The following is a 13,943-nucleotide window of genomic DNA, read 5'->3' as shown; positions in this document are numbered from 1 at the left end:
CGTTGTATTTGTATATTACGGTACGCGCTTACTGTGGGCGAAAGCAGACACTCTGCAACTAGGACGGAGCCGGCCGGTGCGACATTGCACAGCATCACGATTCATAGACAGAATTTAGACACGTGTTTCTCAGGTGAAGGCATGACTGTCTGGGGCGTGGAGTATTGCCCCAAGGGGGGGGAATAGCCGAGCTGGGAAAGTTTGTTGGCGCATTGCTTGCTTTCCGGGGTTCTTGTCGTGGAGGGCCTGGAGCCACTTGTATCGTCTTCTGGCCGTGTTTATCCCCGAGCCAACCCCACGGTCTTTTTCGTGGAAATGGGCTTATGAAGCGTTACGAAACGCCCGCCTCGCCGTGCCTTGGTGCATGACTACACTGCCCATGTTGAATGACCCCCAAGACTCGTGAGCCGTTTATGAATCAATTTGGACAGACTGCTGTGCTGGTCCACCTCGCCCCCCTTGGGTGGGCCGGAGTCCCGATTAACCAAGCGTTGCCGGCCGTGGTGCTTCACAACGCTTCTAGATCGAGTGAATGAAACGTGTTCCAAATCGACCCATGCGGGTTGGCCCGCAGTTTACACGCCTCAAGCACAGCACCCATGTCCAGGGAATGAAGATGCGCCCAACTCATCGATAGATCCTCACGTTGAGCGCAGATGCGGCCCGCCTGAACACCACGCATGTATGTACATGCCGGCGCAAGCCCCGGCAGGGCAGGGCAGGGCAGGGCAGGGCAGACAGACAGACTATTCGCAATGCTCCCATTTATTCACTGTTGGACAAGTCCATGCCCGCAAGACAGCCAGGCTGCACAATATTTAACTGTAAATTGACGCGACTAGACTGATACCTTGGAAGAGAAGAAAAAGCAAGGGACAAAAGGGCGCCAGAGACCAGTCCGAGAGTTCTACCCGAGCCTCATTGACGTGCAGGGAAATTACCGCTCCGAAGGGGAGGGCATTTGCGGTTGGACAAGACGACTGCCTGGCGCGAGTCGGAAAGCAACCCCAGAACTGCCATGTTTGCCGGAACCCTATGGTTCAGGAGCCTTCAGTGCAGGTGTCGTACGCTTTCAAGACGGAAATTAAGCAGCCTTCGGCGGGTTCGTCGCCATGAAAGCAGCCCGGTGGTACCTCGACTTCGTTGCGGCAGCGGTCATGGTCGTCGTTGTCCACGGTATAATGCCTTTTCGAGTCGATCAATTGGAGCACGGCATATCGGCCGCGTTCGCTCTCGAGCTCGACGTGCTCTTTTTTGCCGCAGTCTGTAATTTTGTCGTTGGCCCACATTTTGGCCCCTTTCACCAAGCTGAGGTCGAGCTGGGAAACGTTGGGCTCATCGCTGCGGCGAGCAGGCGGAGCCGCGAGGGTTGATCCGGCCAGAGACAGGGCGGCGACGAGCGTAGCTTTCATGGTGGACTATCTTGAAACTGAAGGAAAGAAGGGGTGACAGGACGACGTAGTTGTTGGGAGACAGGAAAGCGAGAGTTGGGTTGAAACAGCGGCGCACGTATGAAGACCGTGCAGCATAATGGGTGTGGCCAGTCGATGGATCCTTATAGTCGTGTGCCCTGTCTGCGCTTCACGTAATCCTCTCCCTCCAGCGGCTTGGTTTTGCCGAGAGGCCACGAGTCTTGTAGGTTGTGCGCATCACGTCCTGGTTCATCCTTGACGCCGGTCCACAGTGCTGAATCGGTCGGCACCAGTCGGCGCGTGCCTCGTAGGTCGTAGGAGGCGCGTCGTGTAACACTTATATTGCAATTGGCGCGTGCCCAGGGCTTCTTCACTCGGTAAACGGAATCAGTACCGGCACGCGCGCCATGTCGTGCGCATGGAAGCGTATATTGACATCAAGCCATGAAACCCTTGGTATGCCTCGGCCTCCACTCTGCTGCAACGGCCGACCCTGTTGGCCCTGTCTGCTTTTCACCTTTACCGCTGTCCGAACCAAGGGAAGCTGGATGTCCAGGAAGTTTCGAGCACACCAGGGCCAGCCAGGTTGGCGACTGAGTCGCCACTTTGGACATTCGGCAAATCCGACGGACAGCGGTACCCTGAACAACACGCCTGGGCCTAAGGCACCAGGCCAGGCTTCCTGCTGGCTTGCGCGCCTCGCTTTGGAAATTACGTGACCCCATGCAGCAAGGCCACAGAAGCCGCGCAACACCTTGAAGGAAACGACTCCATCTCTCGCCTTGGATGGATGTTGCGGCGAGCCAGGGTCGGAAGTGCCCGGACGAGCATCACCTGGGCCGGAAACACGGCTACCGAGTATATGTAGGATATAGTTATACGCCCAGGCAGGCCCCGCGGGCGGCCTTGTTCACCACGGCATGGAGGCGCGGTAGCATGCGGTTGCCGTCTGCCAAGGGGCTCGCGGGCCGAGTCGACTCCATCCGGGGATGCGAATCGTGTTCACGCCGACGTCGTGCACCGACAGACGGCACGTTATCGGCATTGATGCAGTCTCGCCGGCGATTCTCGAGCTTTTTGTTGCCGGCATCCTGGTGCCCGAGCAAGTTTGGCGTCGCTGGGCTTGTTTTGTGAAAGATGTAAGCGGAGAAGACGAGGCCGGACGAGAAGGGACTATTATTATTCCCCCCAACCAGAACTGCTGGGTCCACTTTTGGGCCCACAGGAGACACTGGAGTTTTAGCTCGCGCTTCCCGCGGCTACTTGGTCTGGGACTTTTTGGGAAAAAAAAAAAAAGAAAAGAAAAAAAACACAAAAAGAGCATCTCGTCTGCTTCAATCCCAACAGCCAGGCCTCTGGGCAAACGTCGACGTCGACGCCACCCCGTCAGAATGCGCCACTGCTCCCGCAAAAGACGACTTTGGAATACAGCATACACCTCTCGATGCACCTCTTCTTGAGCGTTCAGCTCATGTATGCTTTGCCGTCTTGGATAGTAGGCGGCGGCCAAGCAAAACCCCGCAGGTGGCGTTCATAGGGCGTCGTGGCGCCTCCCAAACCGCCAATAAGGCCATTGCAACGCACCCGAAACAGGTAAAGGGGCACAAAGGAGCCGGCTGAGGAGGTCATCAAGGTATATTTATGCGACTGTTACGAGGGATATGATGTTACGAGGAATATGATACACTGTAAACGCTGAACCCTCCCGCCTTTGCCGCCCAGGAGATCCCCGACATGCTTCCATCGGCCGAGCGCCGTCTGCTGGTCGGACTGAGCTTGACGAATGCGTCCGATCTGTTGCCGAGACTCAGGCTGTACTTGGAGCCCCTCGGGTGGTACGTGATGTGAAACGCCTGCGCCTTGTTGGCATCCGACGTCAGCAGGCCGACAACAGGCCACGCCGAGACGTACTTCTTGTCCACGGCCGACTGCAGGTAGAAGTGGTTGCCGGCGCCGGGTCCGCCAACCGTGTGGACGATCCATCTCTGTCTGGCGTCACCGTGACTGCTCGTCGCGGGCGTAACGCTGACCACGGTTCCGTTGAAGTTGGTAAGGGCGAGCCCGAACATTTCGAAGGTGAGGTAGCGACCCTCGGTGAGCCGGCCGCGCACTCTCTTGAAGCCCTGCTCGACGAGCTGGGCCATGTCCTGGTCGGCGTTTTGCTTCCCATACGGAACCGGCGGCTTGTTGGTCTTGTGATCTTGGAGGCACTTGGCGGCGCCGACCCACGGCCCGGTCAAGGACCCGAGACTAAGGTTTCCTGTCCAGCGCGAGCCGTCGTCGGGAAGGGAAGGAGGCGTGTCAACCGGCGTGATCAGGGGCCTGGAGTAGTCGGGCTTTTTGCGTTCCGACGTGCGCGTGCCTGGATTAGCGCTGTGAACATGTCATGTAGGCGCGACGCGACGCTCACTCACATTGTCAAAGTCAAATGCATTCAGCAGGTTGGACATGTGGTCGCGCCGCCATTGCGTCAGGGCCTTGGTTCGCACGCCTCGATAGCCGTGGGCCGCCGCCCACTCCTCGACGAACTGAATATCCGACGTGTGATCGGCAAACTCGGTGAAGACGTTGCCGCCTCGTGACCATGGCGAGATGATAAACCGAGGCGTTCTCCAACCTGCTCGCGGAAACGTGCCCTGGGTCAGTACTCGGTATGCTGTAGGCGCGACGACGGCCTTGCCACCGGGCTTGTTTTGCAACGACGCAGCTTACCTGGACCGAGAGGCACGTCCCCGAATTTGTTGTAGGGATCCTTGAGCCACTCTCCGGCAGTGCCCTTGGGCGCAACAACTGGAACCACATGGTCGGCCCAGCCTCCTTGCTCTGGAATGTGCAATTTGACATGAGTTAGCCGACGCACGACGAAAGCGAGGTCCCCCCCAAAAAAAGAAACAAGAAAAAAAAGGCAAGTTTTGCGCGTACCGTCGTAGCTTATGATGAGCACCGTCTCATTGTAAGCCGGGCTGTTGGTGATGGCGTCAACAACCTTCTTTTGCAGCCAGGCACCGTCCTTGGGCAGGTTGGGAGGATGTTCACTCTGCTCCTGCGGGCCGACGATCCAGCTCACTTGAGGCAGGGCACCCCTGGCCGCGGCTTGGAAGAAGGCGTTCAGGCCCGGATACGAGTTACCCTTGTCCCGGAGGGCCGAGCCGGTCTTTGCCGTCTGGTACTGCGCAAAGTACGCAAGCATATTGTCCTCGAAGTTGTCAAAGTCCTGCCACACCTGCCACGAGATGCCCGCATCCTCCAGGTACTCGGGGAAAGTCTTCCACACGAACGGGAAGCAGTTAAGTCCCGGTGCCTCGCAGCCTGCACGCAGTCAGCCACCGCCGGACCAGTTCATCATACATCCGGCGCTGCAGGTCGGCGCAGCTCTCGTCTCGTCGCTCTCCCTCTGACGGTGAGAAACAAAAAGGGAGAGAGAGAAGGGGGGGCTGGTCTCGGGGGGTCTCACCCGGAGTTGCACTGTTGTCAATGATCATGCCGCCCTTGCCATCCGGATTGGTTGGCGACCCGGGGATATTCACAGAGCCACTCATCCATGTTATACGGTTCGGGTCCGTGGCGGCTAGAATGCTTTGGCTGGCCATGTCCGCGACGGTCCAGCCCTCGGCAATGTCAAAGTGCGTCGGAATATCAGCTCTTTTGAAGTATCCCAGGCTGTAGGGGCTGTCTGCGTTGGCCCAATTGTTGCCGAGCCCGCCGCTGTAGGCCGAGTGCATCGCGACCCAGCCATTGTCGCCGGCGCCCATGCATTGTGTTGCGTCGAGCCATTCACCACCGAGGTAGTTGATGTGCCAAGGCTTCAAGATGTCGACGTCGTTCTGACGAGAGATTGGCCTGGAGAGGACGTGTCAGCGGGGGACCGCGCTGAGCAGGCTTGAGGCTGGACTTGCTGTTCAAATGTAGAGCGACCGTCTGGGTTTACCTGCACGTTGGGGTCGCCAAAGCCACGAACACCGGCCATGGTGCCAAAGTACTATCCATCGACAGGCTGCTGTTAGGACGATGAACGGCCTGGGCCCTGGAGGAAGGGGCTTGTTGGCCGGCTGGGACTTACATGATCAAACGCGCGGTTCTCCTGCATGAACAGCACAATGTGTTTGACGTCTTTGAGCGACCCGGCCTGAACTGCCGTTGCCGCAGCCAAGGCGGCGGCCGGGAGGCAGAGTTTGCGGTGCATCTTGAATGGTCTGCAGAGTTTCTGGGGGCGGCCGAGCTTGGCTCTTGGGCTCACGCCGAGCAGACTGAGTGAGAGAGTCTCGAGACACTGGGCCCGCAGCGTCGTTTATTAATGTCGTCGGGAAAGCTCGTCGTTTCCGAGTATACACGGGAGGCTTGCAAGCTGCCGCCAGTCACGGCAGGTGGCTTTCTCTGCCTCTCCACCAGGTCCGAGATGCTGGTCCCAACTTCCTGGCCTCACAATGCCCGGGGATGTGAAGGCGTGTGCGGGGAGACCACGGTTGAAGGAACTGAGCACGTGGGTTAAGTCATGGGGAAGGCAATGATTGCTGTTGGGTGTGTGATGTATCGAGCCAATATTTCCATGCATGGATGAGAAGTTTCCCCCCAAGTGGTGTCCAGACGAACCATGTTGTGAGCTCCGACTCGGAAGCAAGACGGACTAGACTGATACGCGGTAGAGGCCGTCTGATAAGTACTCTAGCCACGGGATAATGAACGACTGCGCTCTTTTGGTCGAGGCGGCACCGTTGGCTCTGGGCATGGCGATCAACGACGGCGACGCAGGAGGGACCACGTAGTAGGGAGGAGGAGTACGTAGTAATCATTCTCGCCCCTAACCCTGACAAAAGCGTGCTCGCGGTCTGGTCCGTCCCCTCCCCTTGGCCCACGGATCCGTGGAGTCTCAGTCGGTAGTGCTTCAGGCACACGGACAAGGCCAGGCCGAATCCGGTCGAGCAAGCAATCACGCACAGGCGTTGACGGCCGGCCTGGTCGTGGGGTCATGAGGAGTATCTGGACAAGACAAGAGGCAAATGCAGACGTCCACAGCTGCCAATTTCAACCTAGTGCCGGCGTGGACGTGGGGTGGACGTTTGTTTATTTAGGCTGGTGGCGACGCAGCATGTCGTGGAAGCAGGCGGAGGGAGCAGCAGATGGAGCGCTGCCCTGCTGCTGCCCTGCACGCCGCCAGGCACGAGGGGCCAGCCGATTTGCCGATTGGCTCTTGGCAGCCCTGGTGGCACCTGGGTCCCGTCCCGTTGTCCTTGTCTCGTGAGACGAATTGCATCACGCATACATGCGAGGCGGAAGGAGTGCCGCAAGCGCAACCACGCATCACCTTGGTCGGGCCTCTTTTCCCCTCTTGCTCCCCGTCTTTCCCAATTATCCATTTTTCCATTTTCCGAGTTTCCTCCTCTCCCGTTTTCCCTTGCCTTTTCTTTTTCTTTTTCTTTTTTCTTTCTCCCCCAAAATCGCATCGCCCATCCTGCCCGGTGCAGACGGTGACCCACCAGTTCTCCGCGGAGCAACCGGCTGCTACTAGTTCGTAGTCTGGCTAGTGCGGCAGTCATTACTGTCCCTACTTGCCAAGTTAGTACTCGCCCCTCGTTTTAGCTCACAAGAAAGACATGGACGACCAAGGCAAGGAAGGGGCTTTCCCCTCCTTCTCGGACATGCTCGTGTCGTGCATGCAGCTCCCGGTTTGTCCTAGGTCTTGTGCTCGTGTGCAACCAATCCCACATCCCAACTCGGGCGAGACTGCCAAGAAGGACGCCGTGTTTGTCACCAGACGTCAACCGGTCCGTGTCTGTTTCCACGAGGCTCACGAGTCACAGACGCCGTCTAGCCATCCGCCAATGCGGCTCGCAGCCTCCAGCTTTCGAGAATCGCCGCTTCCAAGCATCAGGTGAATCCCTTCCATTCCTGAAATGAGTCCTGCCGTCGTGTACAGAGCACACATTTGCTTTGATGCGGCCGCGTCGTCATGTCTTGCCATGTCGAGCATCGGAAGGCGCCGTCTCGCCCATCGCGCCGCCGCCCGGCGCGGCTGATAGCGGTCGTTGCTTTTGGAGGCTTGGTTATCGCGGGTGTCTGCCTCTGCATGCTCTACTTGATCGACGCCCAGTCATTCGTCGACTCTAATCAGGCATTGTTTGCACCTGTGACGCCTTCGCCAACCGCCATCGGTGCCGAGGCTGGTGGTGCGGCAAACCAACATGAACAGGGCCAGCGCCCGGCTCAGTCAGAGCATCAAGACGTCTCCAATGACAGCAACGTCCTGCACCCCGAGCATCATGTACATCGCGCTCCGACAACAATCCACCTGAGTTGGAACATCACTCGAGAAACTCGCTCGCCCGACGGCGTATCGAAGCCCGTCTACCTGATCAACGGTGAGTTGCGATGCCTTCTTCTGCGACGCTTGGCAACGCGCCGGCCATGAATCATGGCGGCCAACTCTGTCTCCTAGGTCAATTCCCCGGGCCCGTCATCGAGGCCAGGTCTGGGGACGAGCTGGTGATCCAGGTGCATAATGCCGTGAACCAACATGACCACCCAGGCATTTCCATCCACTGGCACGGCCTGTCGATGGAAGGTGTGTGCTCCATCTCGTTCCTGAGTTGACTGGCATTTTGATCCATTGAGTAGGCAGCAACGAGTTGGACGGCGTGCCGGGCTTGACGCAGTGCGCCACTGAAGCATCCCAGACTTTGACATACCAATTTCGCATCGCCCATCATCAGCACGGCACATTCTGGTAAGCGAACCTCGACAACGTGCTTCCCTACAAATGCCTGATGCGGCCCTGCAGGTACCACGCTCACTCGGCTCTGCAGCGTGCAGATGGCCTCTACGGGGGACTAGTTGTCCACCGGCCTGTCCAGGACGGGAGTAAAGGGGATGAAGCCCTGTATGACTACCAGAACGAGCAACTTTTACTTATCGGGGACTGGTATCACCGGACGGCACAAGACGTCCTGGAATGGTACCTCGATCCGGACCATTACGGCATGGAGGTATGTCGTTTACCTATCCATCAAGTAACACGAAGAGCTAAGGATAGCAACTCGAGCCCGCCCCCGACTCTCTTCTCTTGAACGGAAGGGGCCGCTTCAATTGCTCCATGGCCGTCAAGGCGCGCCCAGTCGAGTGCCACGATGTTGAGAAGCCCCTTGTTCGACTGCTCAACGCCCAACGCATCCGACTTCGTGTCATCAACACCGGGTATTTCACGACTTGTACCCCGACCTGGTGTGAGCATGCTAACTGTATGGATAGAGTCTCAGCAGCTTTCAGCATGGCGGTATCCAACGCCACCATGGAGCTCATCACGGTAGATGGCGGATATCCCGTCGACAACGAAACGTCCAGCACCAGAGCCATTGGCCTTCTCTACCCCGGAGAACGCATTGATGTCGTCCTGCATCGTACCCCGGAGTACTCTCCATCTTCTACACATGCCATCTCAACGAATCTAACATTGGCACTCGACAGAGAGTAAGTTCTCGTTCCAGCCACGTGCCACCCCTGCATCGCGGCAGGCACCCGCCATTGACCACCAGTTCTAGGAACATGCCACTGTGGAACTTTGCCTTGACTCGCACGCAGTCTTTCCAGATGCAATCCGTCGGCGGTGTGAGAGACGGGGCGCAGAGGCAGCATCCTCGCCAGAGACCCCCGGTGGATGTCCTGGATTTGGCCCACGTACTCGGACAGCCCCTTCAAGAAGCACAGCCCGGGATTGCAAAGCAGCCGAGCCAACGGGCAGTTTTGTATTCTACCATGAAGATCCGAGCTGCCAACCACAACCGTCCAGTGGGCTCGATAAACCACACATCCTGGGTTGCCCCGGATGCCAGAGCCCGGCCCCTGCTGACCTTGGAACGGGAAGAGTGGGAGACGATTGTTCCACAGCCCACCAGAGTGCACAAGTTCCAAGTCCCATGGTTCCAAGAGTCTGGAGCAGACACGTGGGCCGATGTTGTGGTGAACAACTTTGACGACAAAGGCCATCCATTCCACCTAGTAAGCGCCCGCTCCCTCTTGTCTCCCTTGTCCTCACCCCGCACGATTCGTCAACCAACGCTCCAACAGCACGGCTACGAGTTCTTTGTTGTGGCCCGAGCCCAGGGGGCCGGCGTGTACAGAGGCTACAACCCCTTCGACGCGCAAAGCGTGGCCGACGCAGGGCCCCTGAACACGCGCAACCCGCTGCGTAAAGACACGGTCTACATTCCCGCCATGGGATACGTCGTCATGCGTTTTCCGCTGCGCAACGACGGCCTGTGGCTTCTGCACTGCCACGTTCTATGGCACCAGGCCGTCGGAATGGGCACGGTGATTCAAGTCGGCCGAATCGCGGAGTCTGTTAAGCAAAGGTCCAGAGAGACGTGCTTTTCCCCGTCTGGTCGGTAGAGGAGGATGGCGTGAAAGGAGGGGTGGGATGTCGACCTTTAAGCAACTGGCTCGCATGGCGACGGCGTTTTGGGTGCTATTCCCAAGCCCTTGGGAAAGAAGTGGCTCGTCGGACCTGATGTATCATCGCGCGGTCATGAGCCGCGAGTCCCGCGGCGACTCATGTAGGCTCGTCGCGTAGCTACTCCGCATTACCTAGGTACAACTTTTGTCTTGCATCGGACGCGTCCGTGTCCAATCTTTGGCGGCTAGTAGACCAATCTGGGCGGGCTCCGAGGTCCGCGTGTGTAACGCCACTTGATGAGTCTCGCCATTTCCTCTTCGCCACCACGCCAGCGGCCCATGTGCCGCCCGCCAAACAAGGGGGGGTTTCGTGCCCGCTGCGAGCTGTCCAAAGCAGCACCTCGGCCAGCCTCGTCGTGGATCCACGGCTCGAGAGCCACTGGGCTCGGGTCAATCCGCGGCAGCCGCCCCATGCACTCACTAGCTTGCTTGGACTGGCGCCGGGGGAGGGGCGGGGCTCGGCCGGCCGGCCCGGATCGGCGCCTGCCTGCCAGCCATGCAGGGGGCCGGGGGCCAGGGGCCGGGGGAGTCGGCGACCAAGGAGGCCACGCACGGCAGCACAGGCACGGCCACGGGCACGGTGATAGTGGCCGCCGGCCCCGACAAGCACACTACGCTTCGCTCCTCGACGACCACAAAGCCGGGGCGGCAAGCGAGTGGGCCGGCCGACAGTCACTGGCGCGGCGGACATGCACAGAGATGAAGAGATAGATGCCCGCGGTTCCTGCGCACGGCGACGGTCATTGTGAAAAGGAATGCATAGGACGGTGATGATGTGGTCGAGCTACGGAGCTACAGACGCCGTGAAAATGCACACAAGTCTAGTGAAACTGAAACTGAAGCTGCGTCGAGCAGCCTACAGGATGAGCGGGCGGACAAAAAACTCAACGGCCTCGGCGACGACGTCTGCCTTTGCCCTCTCCCCAAATACAGCGCAGCACGGCTCGGCAGGGCGCGGCAGTGCGTGCATGCCGACGGGGACTGGGCGCGCCCAAAAGCCAAGCAAGGCACCACGCTCCTGCCACCGTGTACCTGGCAGGCTCTGCACGGCAAAACAGGCCCAGGGGCGCCTTGGAAACCTGAACAGTCGGAGTCGGGCGCCGGCGACGGCGGAGAGAGGAGTTCAAGCAAATTCAATCGGTATCGACCTGCGCCTCGCCGCGTCTCCTGGTTTCCTGGCGGTACTTTTCGGCGCTCCACTGGCCGGCGGCGGTGTGGCCGGACGTGATGGGATTGACTTTGTGGACGTACATGGCGTCAATCTCCTCCAGGCTGCGATCTTTCGACTCAATCACGAAGAAGAAGACAACGAGGACCAGGGCGCCGCAGCAGCCCGCAAAGACTAGACCGTACAGGTAGTCAATCTCGTCGGTGATGAATCGTGTGCTGTGTGCAAACGGTCAGGATTGCTCGCTACGTGGCACCGCGGTGGCACCCACGGGGCAGGGTGGACGGCGCCGACTCACAAGAATGATATCAAACTACAGCCTGTCAGCGCCAAAGGTCGTACACGCATAGCACGGGGGAGGAGCGGCAATGGTCCTGTCTGTACTCACAAGTTCCACAGCCAGTTGGAGGCAGTGGCCAGGCCCATGCAAGTGCTGCGATAGCGGAGAGGGTACAGCTCTGCGTTGACGGCCCAGACCAAAGGCCCCCAGCTGACGGCAAAAGCCGCGATGGCCAGACACGAGAATGTGACGAGGGCCGAACCTGCCCCGGGCGTGTTCATGGGGTTGTCGTGGTCAAGGGCAAAGTGGCCGACAAAGGCATAAACACTACTCTGCGGTCAGCGTCGGCCCTTGGGACCCGCGTCTGGGAGGGAGGAAAGGGGAGAGAAAGAGAGAGAGAGGAGGCCGAGCCAGGCTGGACCGTCGTACAGGAAGCACATCATCATCCAGGCAGCCCCAATCATGAGGGTGTTGCGACGACCGAAGCGCTTCGCGACCCACAGCGCAATGATGGTGCAAAAGACGTTGACGGAGCCGAGGATGATCTGGGTCACGTAGCTGTTGCTGATGCCCGTGGCGGAGAAGACGGTGGTGCCAAAGTAAAAGAAGAAGTTGGCGCCGGTGAGTTGCTGGCCGGCCTGGAGCACGATGCCCAGGACGGTGCGGTGGAGCATGCGCGGCGCCGTCAAGATCTCGCTCATGCGGAACTCGTCGGCGCTCTTGCTCTCCTCGTCGAGGTTGCGTTGGATATCGGCGAGCTGGAGACGGACGGCTTCGGAGTCGGGGGCGAGGCCCGAGAGCTTGGCGATGGCCAGGCGAGCGCGGTCGACTCGGCCGCGGCTGCAGTCGAACCGGGGGCTTTCGGGCATGAACAAGATGGTGGTGCCGAGGAGGAGGGCCCAGGCAAAGGACAAGCCGTTGGGGACGCGCCACGAGGCGCTGCCCGTCGTGGCCTCGGTCCCCCAGTTGACCATCTCGGCCGTCCAGATGCCGAGGGTGATGAGGAGCTGGTACGAGGCGACGATGACGCCGCGGACGATGGCTGGCGCGCACTCGGACTGGTACATGGGCACGACGACGGACAGGGCGCCGATGCTGACGCCGCTGACCAGCCTTCCGACTGCGAACTGCGCCCAGGAGTAGGTGGAGGATATCTCCACGACGGTGCCGACGCACGTGAAGAAGGCGGCGGCCGATATCGTCCACCGGCGGCCCATCAGGTCGGCCATCTTGCCTGCCGCGAGCGAGCCCATCAAGGCGCCGACGCTCACCAGGCCGACGATCGTGCCCTGCCTGGCGGCGCTGAAGGCGTACTTTCCATCGGGCTGCAGCTCGCCAAACCGCCGGGAGTAGTCGTCCATGAGGAAAAAGCCGGATATCTGCCCGCTGCGGCGTCTTGGTCAGCACCACGCGCACACGCTCTGGGCAAATACACACGGTCGGGTCGGGTCGGATCCGGCCTACAGCCCGCTCGCTCAAGAGGCGACGAGGCCAGCGGAAGAGAGAACCGACCTGATGTAGCCAAAGATGAAGCCGCCCAGGCTGGCGACGCCGCCCTGAAAGCACGCCAAAAAGGTAACCCTTTGCTCGGCCAGCAAGGCTTGTCTGCGATCCTCTGGCTCCCCATTGTGCGCGTCGCCGCCTGCAACCTCTCCGTGTACTGAATGTCGCTTGGACGACGCCATGGTGGTGTCAGGGCGCAACCGAGGTGAGGGGGGCGCAGCAGCCGCGTCGTGAGGCGAAGCCAGCAGTCGACGATAGGAAGACGGACCCGAGAGCGGGATGGAATCAGGCCTGGACGCGTCGACAGGTTCAACGTGGAATGGGAACCGCTGGCGGCGAAGACACTTTGCAACGGCAAGAAGCAAGGAAAGAAGAAGAAGGCGGAAGGTGAAGAGGAGATGGCAAATGTGCCGCCCGTGTAGGATATATGGAGCGGCCCTTGCGCGCCCATGCATGCTACTTAGTAACTACATGGCATACAGGCACGTGGGCTGTACAGAGTCGCCATGGAACCGTTGTCGAGACATCGGGCCGATGCAGACAATCAATCCACTCCCGCCTAGCCCGAGTCTACTCGTCGTTGTTGTTGTATTCTGCACCGTCGTCGATGGTGGCCCACTTGGCACCTTGCCGTTGCCATGCGATTGCCGTTTCGCAAAAAAAACCTTTGATAATAACGGGACATGCCAACCCACCAAAGGATGACCAAGCACCAAGCAGGTAAACCACTCGAGTGGCGACTGAGTCGGGCCAGGGACGCGGGCAGACGGAGTCATGCCACGATCCACAGCTGCGGCTCGGTGTATACGAGGTCGACGGGCATGACTGCGGCGCGACCATCCATCTGGGGTCTGCTTCCCGTTCCTGGAAACGCCGGCGGAGGTTATTGGCGAGGCTTGTCTTGTCGTGCCGCCTGCCCGCCCGGATATCCAGTCCTCCTGAACCCATGTCGGCGCCGATAACCCTAACCCTATCCGCCAACCCTGAATCTCACGTGCATGTCCACTTCGGAAGTTGCAGGCGTGAGTGCATGCACGATGCGCTGCGTAGGAGAAAAAGCTTCCTGGGAGAATAGCTCAGCCTGATAAATGCAAAAAACCTCTGAGCTGCTGGTCGCCGTCCCCACGCACAAGTGGCT

General features: G+C 59.5%; 4 protein-coding genes across 4 annotated transcripts; 1 reads left to right on the top strand and 3 right to left on the bottom strand.

Moving 5' to 3' along the window:
* Positions 1–1,040: 1,040 nt before the first annotated feature.
* On the bottom strand, positions 1,041–1,412 carry MAM_02692 (uncharacterized protein; the record flags this gene model as incomplete). Its single annotated transcript, XM_040821491.1, has 1 exon — positions 1,041–1,412. The coding sequence occupies one exon, from the start codon at positions 1,410–1,412 to the stop codon at positions 1,041–1,043; it is 372 nt and encodes a 123-aa protein (XP_040680905.1).
* Positions 1,413–3,079: 1,667 nt separating this feature from the next.
* Positions 3,080–5,595, bottom strand: MAM_02691 (Phosphoesterase; the record flags this gene model as incomplete). The annotated part of the gene is made up of 7 exons (XM_040821490.1): positions 3,080–3,774; positions 3,823–4,029; positions 4,125–4,235; positions 4,335–4,721; positions 4,867–5,236; positions 5,341–5,391; positions 5,473–5,595. 7 exons carry the CDS (start codon positions 5,593–5,595, stop codon positions 3,080–3,082), a joined length of 1,944 nt encoding a protein of 647 aa, XP_040680904.1.
* A 1,764-nt stretch (positions 5,596–7,359) lies between these two features.
* Positions 7,360–9,791, top strand: MAM_02690 (Multicopper oxidase family protein; the record flags this gene model as incomplete). Its single annotated transcript, XM_040821489.1, has 7 exons — positions 7,360–7,768; positions 7,846–7,971; positions 8,025–8,133; positions 8,188–8,392; positions 8,440–8,600; positions 8,655–8,873; positions 8,945–9,791. 7 exons carry the CDS (start codon positions 7,360–7,362, stop codon positions 9,789–9,791), a joined length of 2,076 nt encoding a protein of 691 aa, XP_040680903.1.
* Positions 9,792–10,987: 1,196 nt separating this feature from the next.
* MAM_02689 (hexose transporter-like protein) lies at positions 10,988–12,987 on the bottom strand (the record flags this gene model as incomplete). Its single annotated transcript, XM_040821488.1, has 4 exons — positions 10,988–11,240; positions 11,411–11,629; positions 11,732–12,688; positions 12,815–12,987. The coding sequence occupies 4 exons, from the start codon at positions 12,985–12,987 to the stop codon at positions 10,988–10,990; spliced, it is 1,602 nt and encodes a 533-aa protein (XP_040680902.1).
* Positions 12,988–13,943: the final 956 nt, after the last annotated feature.

The sequence above is a fragment of the Metarhizium album genome, assembly GCF_000804445.1.
Source record: "Metarhizium album ARSEF 1941 chromosome Unknown scaffold_4, whole genome shotgun sequence".
NCBI lineage: Eukaryota > Fungi > Ascomycota > Sordariomycetes > Hypocreales > Clavicipitaceae > Metarhizium > Metarhizium album.
This window is presented reverse-complemented; position numbering and strand designations above follow the sequence as displayed.